Below are 14,996 nucleotides of genomic sequence, written 5' to 3'. Positions count from 1 at the left end.
CGGGCCACGTGGGGAGGCGGCAAATGCGCCCTGCCGCAGGCTCCGTTCGCACTTTGCAGGGCTCCGTGCTGGCCTTGCGGGGCCTGCACGCTCCGTGCCGTGCTGGCAGTGGTTCACCGGGCCCTGCAGCTGTGTGCGGCACAAAGGCTGTACACAGGGCTGTGGTGGCACCGTCTCACTTGTGTGAGCTGAGCGCGGACCTTGCTGGCCCCGCGGGACACCAGGGACTCTCATTAGACCTACGAGCTTCATGCAATACGGCCTCTGTGTTTTACTGGGGGTGTGTGGTGATGGGGATAGTCGTGGTGGTGACAAGAGGATGGCCACAAGGGGACAGCCATGGTGAAGACTGGGGGATGGCCAGGGTAACAAGAGGGACAGCCGTGGTGCTGACAAAGCTGTGATGGTAACCAGGGGACAGCCCCTGTGGAAATTGTGGAAAAGTACTGTTGTGCTGGTAACGAGAGGATGGCCACGATGATAACAGGAGGACAGCTGTGGTGATAGCAAGAGGATGGCCGTGGTTGTGACAAGGGGACAGTAAGGGTGGGTGACTGAGGGGTGGCTACAGTGGTGACAAGAGGATAAGCCTGAGAGGACAGCCACAGAGGTGAAAAGGGGAAGGCTGTGATTCTGGCATTACTGGGAGAAGCAGCTGCGGTGGCTGCTGATGGTGGCCCTGCTGTGGGGACACTGAGAGGAGGTCACCAGCTTAATGGTGCCTGGCAAGCTTCATCTGCCAGGGTGACACTGTGGATGCCGTGGGGCATGGCCACCCTATGCCACTGTCTAGCTGTGGCACAAGTAGGCGTGGGGTTGTCCCCATGCTGCCATAGGGACAGGCATGTTTCCTTCCTGTGGCTGTGTCCCCCCTGCCCGTGGTACTTGCTGGCATCCCTGTGCCACCACAGATGGACATGTGTCACTAGTGTCCCCCAACCCACAGGGTGACCCTTTGCCACCAGAGTTGAGACCTCTGTATCACCTTAGCAACTCTGTCCCTCATGTCCTCTTGTGACTGTGGCCCCCATATGCCCATGTTCCCCATCTCCCCGTGTCCTCCATGTCCCTGGTGTTCCCATGTTGTCTATATCCTTCATGTCCCCCTATGTCCCCCATCTCCCTGCATTCCCATGTCAGCTGTGTACCCAGTGTCCCTCTGCAGCCCCTTACCAGCTGTGTTCCTATGTCCCTCATGTTCAGATATCCCCTGTATCCCATGTCCCTCGGTGTCCCCCATTCTCCCGTGTCCCCTGTATTCCCCATGTTCCTCATGTCCTCCATGCCCAGAATATGAAGCCACACGTGTCCCCTGTCCTGTCCCCAGTGCAGTGGGGCTGGCCTGGCTCCGTGAGGACATGGCCTGAGGGGCACACGAGTGGCACCCAGTCTCTGGTGGGGTGGAGGCAGCTCCGGGGTGCGGGGGGCTCGTGACCGCCCCCTCGCCGTGTCCCGGTCCTGCCCCAGCCCCGGGCAGCAGGAGGAGGGGCTGTTCCCGGGGGCGGGAGGCGGGAGCGTGCTGCCCCGAGACGGTCCCGGTGCTGTTCCTGGCGTAACGTTCCCAAATCCGTTCCCAAGGATAAATTCCCGAGGCCGTTCCCGGGAACGCGTTCCGGGGATTACATTCCCAGTCCCGTTTCCGGGGATACACTCCCAAGGATGATGGGGTTCCCGGCGGCGTTCTCACGGATAACACTCCCGGTGCCCGTGCCCGGCGCCAATCTCAGGATACCATTCCCGGGTGTAACCTTGGCCGTGCTGTTCCCGGGAGTTCCCTTCCCGTGTATCTATTCCCAATACCGATGCGCGGTGCCATTCCCATGAATAACATTCTCGATACTGATTCCCGGTGCCGTTCTCATGGCAAGCGTTCCCGGAGGCGATGCCAGTTGCCGTTCCAAGGGAGTCCATTCGTGACCCACTGCCCGTTCCCGTTCCCTGGGGCGATGCCCCGTGCCATTCCCACCGTTCCCGGTGCCCGTTCTCGGAGGTGATGCCCGGTGCCGTTCCCGGGGTTCTGTTCCCGGTGCCTATTCCCGTTCCCGGGGGCGGGGGCAGGTAGCGGCAGGTGCGCGGAGGCCGGGCCGTTGGCGGGGGCGGGGCAGCGGCGCCGGTGCTCGCACCGGCCGAGCCGCCGCCGTTGCCGCCGCCGTTGCCGCCGCCATGGCCGGTACCGGAGCCCGGTGGATGCCGCTGGCGCTGTGTCTGGCTGTCACCGTGTCACCGGGACACACCGGAGAGCAGCTACACGTCTGCAAGGAGGTACCGGCATCGGGAATGGCGGGGGGGCGGGGATGGATGGGGGGGTGGGCAACCGGTAACACACCGGCACCGCTGCAACCACCCCCAAATTCCCCACCCACACCGATGAAACGGAGCCCCGGAGCACGGGGAGGCCGCTTCCTATGAGATGGGGGGGGACAAGGAGGGGACAGGTGGGGGTCGGGCGTCCCGGTGGCACTGGGGATGGGGTGTCTCCTATAGGGGGGAGGGACTGGCCGACCTCCTGGGAGCCCAGGGAGCAGTCTTTGCTCCCAGTGGCTCGGGCAGAGCCCGAGGGTTTCCTTTGGGACCCCAACTGGTGTCACCCCATCATCGTCCCTAAGTCCCTACCCCTCAGACACATTGGGGTCTCCCTGAGTGCTGCTGGAGGGTGACAAGGAGCGGGGGGGGGACGACAATCCCAATGGCCACGTGTCATTCCCAGCCCAGCACATGGTATTCTGTGAAGAAAAACTGTCATTTACTGGGATCTGTCCACCTTGGGGACAGCGAGTGAACCCCCAAATGCTGTCCCTGGATTTTCTGTCCTGCCCCCCCACCCCACCCAGTTTTCCTCCCTCCTCCTCAGACCTACGTCTTCTTTTAATCTGGGCCAGGATTTTTTTTCTCTGATCCAATTATTTTTGTCCGTGTTCCATGATCCAGAGCTGGAAACAATAGACTGGGGCTGGCACCTGCCCCAGGAGCGGTCAGTCCCCCAGAGGGGGTGTCCCCTGTCCTTCACAAGGGACAGCCCTTCTCGCTCCCCTGGCCAGAGCAGAGTTACAGTGGCGATTTTGGGTGCCCTCCACCCCTAGAGCCACCCTGGGGCTGAATCAGGTCAATTTATGTAGATTTAATGAAAACATGGAAAAGTTTAGGAAGAGAGGAAAAATACCCTCTCCCCAAGGAAATCCCTCAGGACTGAGAGCAATGTGGTAGTTCAGGGCTGCTGAAAGTTGGACTGACCCTCCGGGTTCCCCCAGGGTGGTGGGGACCTTTCTCTGTGTCCCCATCCCAGGGCCAGGGGGATTCCATGCTGCCTGTACATGGACAGGGGGTACTGCAGGCATCTCTCTGTCCTCAGTTTTCCTTCTCCACCCCGCTTTTACCTCTCCAATCCCTCTTTCCCCTTCACACCCCCCATCCCCCTCTTTCCCTCCCTCATTGCTGTGTTTTCAGCTGATGGGAACATCAAAGCAGTTGTTTTCTCATCAACCTGCCACGCTCCAGCAGCCGCTGGGAGCATGAAGCCACAGCACCAGCTCTGACACCTCAGTGCTGCTGCGGGGGGGTGGGGAGCTCCCCTTGTACCCCAAACCCCAACACCACCACCAGATGTGTCCTTCACCCTGCCCATGCCGTCTGTCCCTGGCATCTCCTCACCGGCCTTAAGCCAGTCTCAGCTTGGTGCAGCTGGGAGGATGGGGGGGGTCACAGTGCCTCTGCTGTCCCCAGCATTTCCTGGTTCCCCCTGGTCCCCCCTGCGCTCCCGCCCTATGCCCGGGGTGCTCCCCGGCTGGATCCGGGTTGTGCCACAGCTGTTTGATGAGCAAAGTGTGTCACAGCAGTGCCAAGGGGCGTGACAGTGTCATGTGATCCCAGGAGCATGGAGGGGGTGCAGGGGTTCCCCTCCACACCAGGGAGAGGTGCAGGGCTGCTGCTGCTCCAAGGCTCCTGGGCAACCCCAGCCAGATCATCCCCCCACCCACAGCACCCCCATTTCCCAGCATCTTCTCAAACTGCCCCCCCTCCTCCTGCCACAATACTCCACCACTCTGAGCATCCCCCTGGTCCCCAGCTCCCCTCAATCCAGGGCATCTCCCACCCAAATCACCCCCATTTTCCAGCATCGTCCCACACTGAACTCTCCCCTGCCCCAGTATCCCCCCACTCTGAGCACCCTCTCAAGCCCCCCTCTCCAGGCCCTGGGCACCATAGGACATTGCCACACCTTAACTCAAAACCATCGCTTGAAGGCACTGCTGGGCCCAGGGGCCAGCCCCTGTCAGGGAGCAAAGGGTGCGAGGGCAGCCCGGGGTGCTGCTCCCTGCACATTCCCTCTGTGTCTCCTGCAGTCCGAGTACCACTACGAGTACACAGCCTGTGACAGCTCAGGATCGCGCTGGAGGGTGGCTGTACCACACACACCTGGACTCTGCACTGGCCTGCCTGACCCTGTCAGGGGCACTGAATGCTGTAAGATTGCCACCAGGAATGGCACAGGGTCAGGCTGGGGGGTGGGAATGGCAGGGATGGGAAATGAGGGCGAGAGGAGGGAGAGAGTGGGGAGACAAGCACAGCCATTGTTGGCTCCAGTGCAGGCAGGAGGATGGAATGGGATCAGTGGGATGGGAATCCCCCGGGATGGGATGGTAGAAGAACTACAAGCCCTGGGGTAGGATGGAATAGGAATCACACACACAGCAGCTCCCTGGGATGGGATGAGAGGGATGGAAACCACACACACAGAGGCATTGGAATGGGATGAGACAGAAGGGAATCACATGCACACACAGATAGGATGGGATGGGAATCACACATAAAGTCATGGAATGGGATGAGAGGGATGGGAATCTCACACACATAATGGGATAGGATGGGATGGGAATCCCACACATGGGCACTAGGATGGGATAAGAGGGATGGAAATCACACACACACATGCACAAGGGTGGGAGGGGAATCACACACACAGTAACCAAATGGAATGAGAGCCATGGGAATCTCATCACACACACATGCACCAGGATGGATGAGCAAGATGACAATCCCCCTCACACAAACTTACCAGGAGGGATGAGCAGGATGGGAACCCCAAACACATGCCCCCCAAAGCCTGGGGGTGCCCAGGTTCCATGGTAGAGCATTACATCCTGCCTGGATTGGGCAGAGCTGGGCATCAGGTACCAAAACTCATGGATGGGGAGGGTGCCTTTGTGGAATGGTAAGAACTGGGCATCCCAGCACCTCCACCAGCTGGAGCACTTGGAAATGCAGAGCTGAGGGTGATGAGGTTGTAGCAGCACCAGGAGGACTGGGGGTGACCCTCCACGCCCTGTGCCCCCATCTCCATTGGCAGCATTCTCCTGCAAGGCGGGTGAGTTCCTGGAGATGCAGACGCAGACGTGCCGGCCCTGTGCTGCGGGCACCTATTCGCTGGGCACTGGTGTCCGCTTTGATGAGTGGGACGAGGTGCCCCATGGCTTCGCCAACGTGGCCACCAACCTCGAGGTGGATGACGGCTTTGGCGATGTGGCAGAGAACTGCACCACGTGAGTCACTGTGTCACTGGCTGTGACGCCAGCACATGGGCACCTGGCCTGTCAGGACTGGGTGTGGGGCACAGCGAGCAGGATGGGTGTGACACCCCTGTGCATCCATAGCACCCCTGTGCATCCATAGCACCCCTGTGCATCCAGTTGCCCTGACACCCTTCTGTCATCCTGCCCTGGGAGGTGACACCAGCAGGGCATTACAGGGGCACCCTGGTCACAGCAAGGGAACACTCAGCAGCATCACCCGCCCCCCAGAAGTGGCAGGACCCGAACCCCATGGGACCTCCACATCAATATTCCTTGGAGATGGAGCACCCATGGAGGTCCCCAGAGCTCCTATGGGGGCCTCTACAGCACCCATGGGGGTCTCCACACCCCTGTGCCACCAGAGAGAGCCTTTGCTGCCACAGTCCTTTGATCCTCACTGGCAACCTCTGAGCTCTTTTGGTTGTGCTGGCAGCAACCAGACCCTTCCAGTTGTTCCATTAAACATCCCACCAGCAGCCACAAAACCCTCTTACTTGTACCACAGCCATCAAGGCCTCTCAGTTGTACCAGCAGCTGCCAAGCCCTCCCAGTTGTTCCGCTGCCACTGAATTTCCCACCAACAGGTTGTACCAGCAGCCACTGGTACACAGCAAATACCAACAGCCACCAAACGCTCCTGGTTGTACCACACCACTGAGCCTTCCCAGTTGTACCAACAACCAAGAAACCCTCCCAGATTTACCAACAACCACCAAACCCTCAGTTTTACTGGCACCACCATGCTGCTCCGTTGATGCCCCTCTTAGGCATTCCCTACTCCCAGTAGTGTGTTCTAGCCATCACACCTTGCCATATCCCTAAGATGTGCCAAAGCCCTGTGGCCCTCATTTCTCCCCTGCTTCCTGGGGACCCTCCCAGCTGTCCCACCAATCCTTGTCCTGCCCGCTGAGAGTGGTGACAGGATATATCACTTGCCCCAGGTCAACGTGGGTGCCACTGGGGGACTACGTGGCCTCCAACACAGATGAGTGCACGGCCACCCTCATGTATGCTGTGAGCCTCAAGCAGTCGGGGACTGTCACGTTCGAGTACATCTACCCTGACAGCAGCATCGTCTTTGAATTCTTCGTGGGTGACAGGGCAGGGGTGGAGGATGTGGGTCTCTGGGGACATGGGAAGGTCCCTGAGGGCATGGGAGGGGTCTCTTGGTACATGGAGGGGTCCATCGGGATATGGGAGAGAGTCCTAGATAGCATTAAGGGTCCCTAGGTACATGGGAGAGGTCTCTTGTGACCTGAGTGGGTCTGTGGGGACTCCTCAGGGATCCCTGGGGACATGGAAGGAGTCCCCGAGAACATGATGTGCGTCCCTGGGGACATGGCAGGATCTCTGGTGGATGTGACAGGAGTCTCTGGGCACATGGGGGAGGGGACCCTGGATATATGGGAGGGGTCCCTAGGGACATCATGGGGATCATTGCAGACATGGAGGGGTCCCTGGGGACATGAGAGTGGACCCTGGTGACATGAAGGGAGCCCCATGGGATATGGCAGTGGTTCATGGAGACATGAGGAGGGGTCCCTAAGAATATGGAGGGTCCCTGGGAGCATGGGGGTGTGTCCCTGGGGACATGCAGGGTCCCTGTGAACATGGAGTCCCTGACACTCTCCCTTGCAGGTGCAGAACGACCAGTGCCAGCCCACGGTGGAGGAGTCCCGCTGGATGCGGACGACAGAGAAGGGCTGGGAGTTCCACAGCGTGAGTGTTCGGTGGGAGGTGACACCGGGGGGAGGTCCCTCGGTGTTGCCCCGGCGTTTCTTGTCCCTCCCGTGGGACGAAGATGCCGCACGAGGCTGAGGAGGTGGCGGTGGGTGATGACAGACGGGGGTGCCACACACCCCCCTCCACTGGTGCCAGCCCCCTCCTCGGCAGTGGGATCCCCCACCCATGGTGCCAAACCCATTCCTGGCAGTGGGATTACCCAATCCTGTGGGATCCTTCTCCCAGGTGGAGCTGAGCCGTGGGAACAACGTGCTGTACTGGCGGACCACCGCCTTCTCCGTCTGGTCCAAGGTGCCTAAACCGGTGCTGGTGAGGAACATCGGCATTACAGGTGGGTGGGGGCAGGAAGGAGGATCTCGGGGGTCGTGCACCCCCGTCCCCGCTACTTGAGACTCCTCCCGCTCCCAGGGGTGGCCTTCACTTCCGAGTGCTTCCCCTGCAAGCCCGGCACCTTCGCCCCCACCGCCGGCTCAACCACCTGCCAGCCCTGTCCCGCTGATACCTTCTCTGGCAAAGGGGCCACCGCCTGCCAGCCCTGCGACCCTGACACCTACGCCGGTGAGAGGGGACATCCGGGGCTCCCCCCGCCCAGAGCTGTCCCTCTAGTATATGACCCTGGGAAGGGAAGGGGTGATGTGGGGAGCAGGGGTGACCTGACATCCCCTGGTGGCGACAGTGCTGGCGCTCCTGACAAACCTGACACCTACGCTGGTGAGGGAGGACACCCTTAGAGGTCCCTTTGTCCCCGCAATCTGCGCTGCAGGAGTGGCCCTGGGGAAGGGAGAGATGATGTGGGGAGTAGGGAGCACCCACTACCCCTTGGTTGGGAGGGAAGACAAAGACACCCCGCGTGGTGGGAACAGCGCTGGAGTCCCCGGGCTGCGCTGGCTCACCCGCCGTGTTCCCCCTCGGCAGAGCCCGGCTCGGGGTCCTGCAAGCCACGCCCGCCCTGCACGGACAAGGATTTCTTCTACACACACACGGCCTGCGACGCCCGTGGGGAGGTAAAGCAGGGGCCACCCGGGGTGGGCCCCCTGTCCCCCGGTGTCCCCCCCAGCTCACCCGCTCCCCCGGCAGACCCAGCTGATGTACAAGTGGGCAGAGCCCAAGATTTGCAGTGAGGAGCTGCCGCAGGCGACCCGGCTGCCGTCCTCGGGGGTCAAGACACGATGCCCCCCCTGCAACCCTGGCTTTGCCAAAGGCAACAGCAGCACCTGCCAGCCCTGTCCCTATGGCTTCTACTCCAACGGCTCCGGTAAGGTGGTCCCGTCATTGTCCCCAAAGCATGACTGGGGCAGCCTGAGCTGCTGGGGGAAGGTGGGTGCCACTCCAGTGCAGGGTTGTCCCCTCCTGTCCCCATGGCTCCAATAAGGACACTCCCATCACTGTCCCCAAGGAATAACTGGGGTCTCTGGGGCTACCAGGGGGAGATGAGTGCCACCTCAGTGCTGGGTTGTCCCATCCTGTTCCCATCATTGTTCCAAAGTGTTGACCAAGGCACCCAAAGCTGACAGAGAGAAAAGTGGTACCACCCTGGTGCAGGGCTGTCCCTATGTATCCCATAAGAACATCCCAGTTATTGTTCCCAGTAAGTAACTGGGATCCCTGGAGCTGCCTAGGGAAGGTGGGTGCCATCTCAGTACAGAGCTGTCTTCTCCTGTCTCCACCATTGTCCCCAAGAGGTGGTTACCAGGTCATCCCAAGCTGCAGGGATGGGAATGTGGTACCAGTCTAGTGCAGGGCTGTCCCCTCTTGTCCCCATCACCGGCCTCAAAGGGTAAGCAGGGCACATCAAGCTGACAGAGGGAGAGGTGGGTGCCACCCCTGTGCAGGGCTGTTGCCTTCTCTCCCCAGCCTGCCTCAGTTGCCCAGAGGGCACTGAGCCAGTGCTGGGCTTGGAGTACAAGTGGTGGAACGTGCTGCCCCCCAACATGGAGACCACTGTGCTCAGCGGCATCAACTTCGAGTACAAGGGCATTGCAGGTAGTGGCAGAGGGCTGTCCCTTCCCTGTCCCTTGCCAGGGCACTGCCAGGGACCTTCCTGAGTGTCACTGCACCCCTGCAGGCTGGGAGGTAGCTGGGGACTACATTTACACGGCAGCTGGAGCCTCTGACAGTGACTTCATGATCCTCACGCTGGTGGTCCCTGGCTTCAGGTGAGGTGGGGGCCACCACCAGGGAGCAGGGGGGATGCGGCCATGGAGCAGAGCTAGCAGTGTCCCCACGCTGTCCCCAGCCCTCCAAGCCCAGTGCTGGAGGACACAGAGAGCAGGGAGGTGGCCAGGATCACCTTCGTTTTCGAGACGCTGTGCAGCGTTGGCTGTGAGCTCTACTTTATGGTGGTGAGTGGGGAGACACAGCAGTCTGGGGGGGGGCACAGTGAATTTGGGTGGTGCCACCTCCCCTGTCCCCACAGGGTGTCAACTCACACACCAACACTCCGGTGGAGACATGGACAGGCTCCACAGGGAAACAATCCTACACCTACCTGGTGGAGAAGAATGCGACCATGAGCTTCACTTGGGCCTTCCAGCGCACCCCCTACCACGAGGCGGTGAGGGACAGGGGGCCCTGCTTTGAGAGGGCTGGAGGGCCCCCACTTTGGGGGGATCTGGTGGGGGGTTGGGGGCAGATGGTGATGGTGCTCTCGGTGCCAGGGCCGGCGGTTCACCAGTGATGTGGCCAAGCTGTACAGCATCAACGTCACCAATGTGCAGGGGGGGGTGGCCTCCTTCTGCCGCCGCTGTGCCCCCCAGCCCACTGGGTCCTGTGCCCCGTGTTCCCCTGGCAGTGCTGTGGACCCCAGCTCGGGCACCTGCCAGCCCTGCCCACCTGGCACCTACCTGCGGGGCCACCCTTCCGACGGGATGCCCACCTGCCACCCCTGTGGCCCTGGCACACGCAGCAACCAGGTGACTGGGGATGGCAGGGGGTCCAAGTGTCCATAAGTGTCCCCATGGGTGATGCCAATGGGCCCCAGAGGAGTGACACCAGCCTCCCCCAGAGCCAGGATGTCCCAGATGGTGGCACTGGCTAGCACCAGGAGGGTGACACCATCACGGGTGGGTGACATGAGCCTCCCCCAGTCGTCCTGGGTGCATGACACTGTGTCCCCATGGAGGTGACACCAGCCCCTTACAGCCATTCTGGGTGGGTGACAGGATGGGTGGCAGTGTGGGTGACTGTCAGACCCAGAGCAGGTGATGCCTGCCCTCCTTGGCCATCTCCAGGGAGGTGACACGAGCCCTGTGGCAATCCTGGGTGGATGGCAAGGTGGGTGACAATGTCTAATCCTGGATGGGTAATGCCAGTCCCCTAGCTGTCCCCAGAGAGATGACACCATCCCCTCCCATCCATCCCAGATGGGTGACAGTATCTGACACTGGTGGGTGGCAGTGGGTGACCCTGGTGGGTGCCACTATGGCCCTGCTGTGTCTGAGGGGTGGTGCCAGCTCTCCAGAGTCCCCCACAAGGGTGTCCCCAGTGGGTGGCATGGCCATCCCTGAGCTCCTTGTCCCTGTTCCCAGCTGCGATCGCTATGCTACAACAACTGCAGCCTGGCACTGGCACTGCCAGGCCGGATGCTGCACTTTGAGTTCCCGTCGCTGGGCCAAGGTGCCGGGGTGGGCACTGGGCCCAGCTTCACCCCCAAAGGGCTGCGCTACAGCCATCACTTCCGCCTTAGCCTCTGTGGGCACCAGGTGAGAGCTGTGTGGGCAAACACGTGTGCACACATGGGAACACACCCAGGGGGTGGGCACAGGCACACAAGTGCAAACACAGGCACGTGGGTGGGCACTCAGGAGAGTAGGCACACATGGGCAGGAGGCCATGGAAACATGCATGCAGGCATGGGAACACACCTGGGAAGGCACACAAGGGCACACACAGGAGAGCAGAGGATCATGCATGAATGTATTGGAACACAACTGGGGTCATGGGTGCGTGGTCATAGGTACACAAGTGCAAACATGAGCACACAGTGGGTGTGTGCACTCACAGGCACATGAGTACAAACACAAGCACACAAATGGGCATACAAGTGGGTGGGCATACAAGTGGGTGGGCACAAGCATGAGCGCAAAGATGGGCACAATGGGTGGGTACTCAGGAGGGTGGGCACAGGAACACAGGTGGGCACATGCGGGCAGGAGGGCTCACGAATACACATGCACACATGGGCATCTGGATGGGCAAACATGGGCACACACCTGGGCCCACAGATGGGATGGGGCAGGCATGTGAGCAGACACAGCCACACACGTGCATATGTGCTCATAGTCATGCAAACACAAGGACATGTATGCAAACACACATTCCCACACGCAGGTGTGCAAATACAGGTGTACATACTGTCACATCTGCACATACACAGCCACCCGCTTGTGCAGTCACTTGTGCACAGTCACACAAACACACCTGCACAGTTGTGCAGACACATGTGAACACTTGTGTAAACACATACGGACACTTGTGCAGCCACACCTGTACACCTATGGCCCTGCACACACAAATGCCAGTCCCTTGTACACACAGTCTCACTCCACACACGTGTGTCATGTATGTCCCCACAGGGCAGGAAAATGGCCTCATGTGCTGACAATGTGACGGCAGGTCTGGGGGGCCCTGCCCGTGTGGTCACCTCTTATGTGTGCCAGGCCATTCTGGTGCCCCCTGATGTCACTGGTGTCCGCGCAGCTGCGTCTTCTCAGCCTGTCAGCCTGGGTGACCACTTGCTGGGTGAGCAGGGAGGGAGGGGGGGCACCCTGGGGCACTGGGACACCCCGAGGTCACTGAGACACATGGGCAGGACAGACACTGGAACATCTTGGTGGCACTGGCACACCAACACTGGGACTCCTCAGGGGGACTGGGACACGTGTGGGACAGGAACTGGGACAACCTTGTGGCACTGAGAGTGGGACACCTTGCTGAGACTAGGACACCCTGGCCGCACAGGGACCAGGACATCCCAGTGGCACTGAGAGTGGGATACCCTGGTGGGATTGGGACACTCTGCTGGGACTAGGACACTGGCGCTAGAACATTTCAGCAGCACTGGGATACCTTGGTGCCACGAGGACACCCCAATGGGACTGAAATACACCCTGGTGGGACTGGGACACTACAGAGCACCATGTTTGGGGTTGGGACATTGTCACTGGTATATGTCACCGACAACCCCAGTGGGACTGGGACACCATGGTGTGACTTGAGACACGCTGGTGGGACTGGGACACCGACACTGGGACACCCTGTTGGGATTGGGATCTCCTGGTGGCACTGGGACACCCAAGTAAGACTGGGACCCTCTGGTGGCACTAGGACACTGGGACTGGAACACACTCCAGTGGAACTGGAGACACCCCTCTCTCCCTGCAGGTGTCACCACCAGCTCCGTGCTGGACGGCATCGTGTCTCCCCCAGAGCTCTTCCCCTCCAGCCACCCTGACCTGCCTGACATCATCTTCTTCTTCAGGTGCAAGCAGGTGACAGGGGGTTGACACCCACACTGTGCCCCCACTGTCCTCCTGACCCCCCATGTCCCCTGGCAGGTCCAACGACATGACACAGCCCTGCAGTGGTGGCCGGGCCACCACTATCCGCCTACGCTGTGACCCCCTGCGTGTCGGCACTGGCACCTTGGCTGTGCCCAGGTGGGGAGGAGACACGGGGGACCCCGAGGGGGGTTTTGGGTGACCCAAGCATCTCCTGCTGTCAGGGTTGGGCGTATCCCTGGGATGCTTCGCTTTGGAGACACCGGTGTCACAGTGTCAGTGTCCCTCACTTTGAGGTGTCACCCTGGCTGTTCCCAGGTGGGGGGGGTGGGGGGGTGGGACACTGGGGACACCAAGGGGGGCTTAGGGGTCTCCTAAAGTGATCCAAACATCTCCTGCTGTCATGGGTGGGCATGTCCCTGAGGTGCTTTGCTTTGGGGACGACACTGACATGGTGTCAGATTCCCTCACCCTGAGGTGTCATCCTGGCTGTGTCACCGGCGCCCTGCGTGTACTCAGGTTGGCAGTGAAACAAAGGAGTCCCCGGGGGAGGTTTGGGAACCTCCAAGATCCCCTGCTGTCATCGGTAGATACTTCTTTGAAGTGCTTCACTTTGGGGATACTGCTGTCATGCTGTCCCGACCCTGGGGTGTCACCTTAGCTGTAATCCCCACTTTGGAGTGTCACCGTCACCTGAGCCCCCCCTTTTTGTCCCTCGCCAGCAAATGCCCCGAGGGCACCTGCGACGGCTGCACCTTCCATTTCCTGTGGCTGACGGCCGAGGGATGTCCCCGCTGCTCCAGCTCCCACCACCGCCCCATCGTCGGCGCCTGTATCGGCGGCGTTCAGGTACCGCCCCGTGCCCCGGGCTGGGCTGCGGCTCCTGCGGCCCCTGAGCCCCCTTTCCCCCCCATCAGAAAACCACCTACGTGTGGCGGGAGCCCCGGCTGTGCCACGGCGGAGACGCCCTGCCGCCGCAGGTGATCCAGGCGTGCCGGAGCGTGGATTTTTGGCTAAAAGTGGGAATTTCCACTGGGACGTGTGTGGCCGTCTTGCTGGCCGCGCTCGCCGCTTATTTCTGGAAAAAGACTCAAAAGTGAGCAATTGGCAGCGGGATTTGGGGACACGGGGGCTAGCACTGTCACGGGGGGGTGATGGCACCGCCTGCATTCCCAGGTTGGAATACAAGTATTCCAAGCTGGTGATGGACGCGGCGGCCCGGGAGACCGACGCGACGTCGCCCGATAGCTGCGCCATCATGGAGGGGGAGGACGCGGAGGATGAGCTGCTCTTTGCCACCGAAATGTCACTTTTTGGAAAACTTAAAGCCCTGACGGCCAAGGTGAGGGGTGGGGTGGAAACAACCCTGGAGTAGCCACCGGACAAGCCGTGGTGGGGGTGGGATTTGAGGATGGTCCATGCCTCAATTCCCCACCCCGGGGGGGGCTCCATGTCTCAGTTTCCCCACTCCAAGGGGGGCTCTGTGCCTCAGTTCCCACCCCGGGGGGCTCCGTGCCTCAGTTTCCCTACCCCACAGCGGATGCCGGATGGATTCGACTCGGTCCCGCTCAAGACCTCATCCAGCAGCACCGATCGGGAGCTGTAAGAGGACGGGGGGCACCCTCGCATCCCGCAGCCCTCCCGGGAGCTGTGACGGGCCAGAGGGGCACCCACGGACACCGCGGCCCTGGACAGCTGTGAAGGGAAGGGGGGGTACCCACGGCCCATCCCCCGCGCCCCCAACGTGGCTTTAGGGACCCGCTTCGGACCGGAACCTCGTTACGGCTTTTGTACGTGTCTCCCCACTCGTGCCCCCCACCGTGTCCTCCCCATCCCAAGCACCTAAAAATGCCAAATACAGGAGTGGGGTTTGTATAAGGGCTCCATGTGTGTGGGCACACGGGGGCGGGGGGACACGCCTAGGGGATGCGGGGAGTTGAGCGTGGGCACCAAAAATGGATGGGGTGAGGATGTGGGGGTGTCCGCAGGGTGTTACACGCGTGGGAGTGGGTGCCTAGGAGTGGGGTGAGGGAGCAGCGGAACTTTAACTTCTATCTGCACGCCCCCTCATGGGGGAAGTGCTATAGGGTCCCCCACATGGGTGGAGGCACCAGAACCCCGCCGGGACCCCCAAGGAGGGGACAGTGGGGTGACATGGGGTGACGTGGACGGCCACAGTCGTGCCATG

The 14,996-nt window shown here is 61.0% G+C and overlaps 1 protein-coding gene across 1 annotated transcript; it reads left to right on the top strand.

Moving 5' to 3' along the window:
* Positions 1 to 2,104: 2,104 nt before the first annotated feature.
* Positions 2,105 to 14,671, top strand: KIAA1324 (KIAA1324 ortholog). Its single transcript, XM_030965757.1, has 22 exons — positions 2,105 to 2,262; positions 4,341 to 4,461; positions 5,345 to 5,537; positions 6,509 to 6,656; positions 7,206 to 7,286; positions 7,536 to 7,641; positions 7,719 to 7,868; positions 8,226 to 8,314; positions 8,388 to 8,565; positions 9,165 to 9,293; positions 9,376 to 9,466; positions 9,547 to 9,652; positions 9,727 to 9,864; positions 9,968 to 10,222; positions 10,838 to 11,011; positions 11,885 to 12,050; positions 12,693 to 12,789; positions 12,866 to 12,967; positions 13,531 to 13,657; positions 13,726 to 13,904; positions 13,985 to 14,150; positions 14,346 to 14,671. The coding sequence occupies exons 1-22, from the start codon at positions 2,164 to 2,166 to the stop codon at positions 14,412 to 14,414; spliced, it is 2,964 nt and encodes a 987-aa protein (XP_030821617.1). The 5' UTR covers positions 2,105 to 2,163; the 3' UTR covers positions 14,415 to 14,671.
* Positions 14,672 to 14,996: the final 325 nt, after the last annotated feature.

This window comes from Camarhynchus parvulus, chromosome 26 (genome assembly GCF_901933205.1).
Source record: "Camarhynchus parvulus chromosome 26, STF_HiC, whole genome shotgun sequence".
Lineage (NCBI taxonomy): Eukaryota > Metazoa > Chordata > Aves > Passeriformes > Thraupidae > Camarhynchus > Camarhynchus parvulus.
The sequence above is the reverse complement of the archived record's forward strand: the minus strand, read 5'-3'. Positions and strand labels throughout refer to the sequence as shown.

What these genes read in the sequence shown, in the direction of transcription:
- KIAA1324 (XM_030965757.1), top strand. Translation starts at nt 2,164, where the DNA reads ATGGCCGGTACCGGAGCCCGGTGGATGCCGCTGGCGCTGTGTCTGGCT. An exon ending in GTGGCAGAGAACTGCACCAC is followed by an intron (nt 5,538 to 6,508) that starts GTGAGTCACTGT and finishes CACTTGCCCCAG; the next exon opens with GTCAACGTGGGTGCCACTGG. An exon ending in AGGGCTGGGAGTTCCACAGC is followed by an intron (nt 7,287 to 7,535) that starts GTGAGTGTTCGG and finishes TCCTTCTCCCAG; the next exon opens with GTGGAGCTGAGCCGTGGGAA.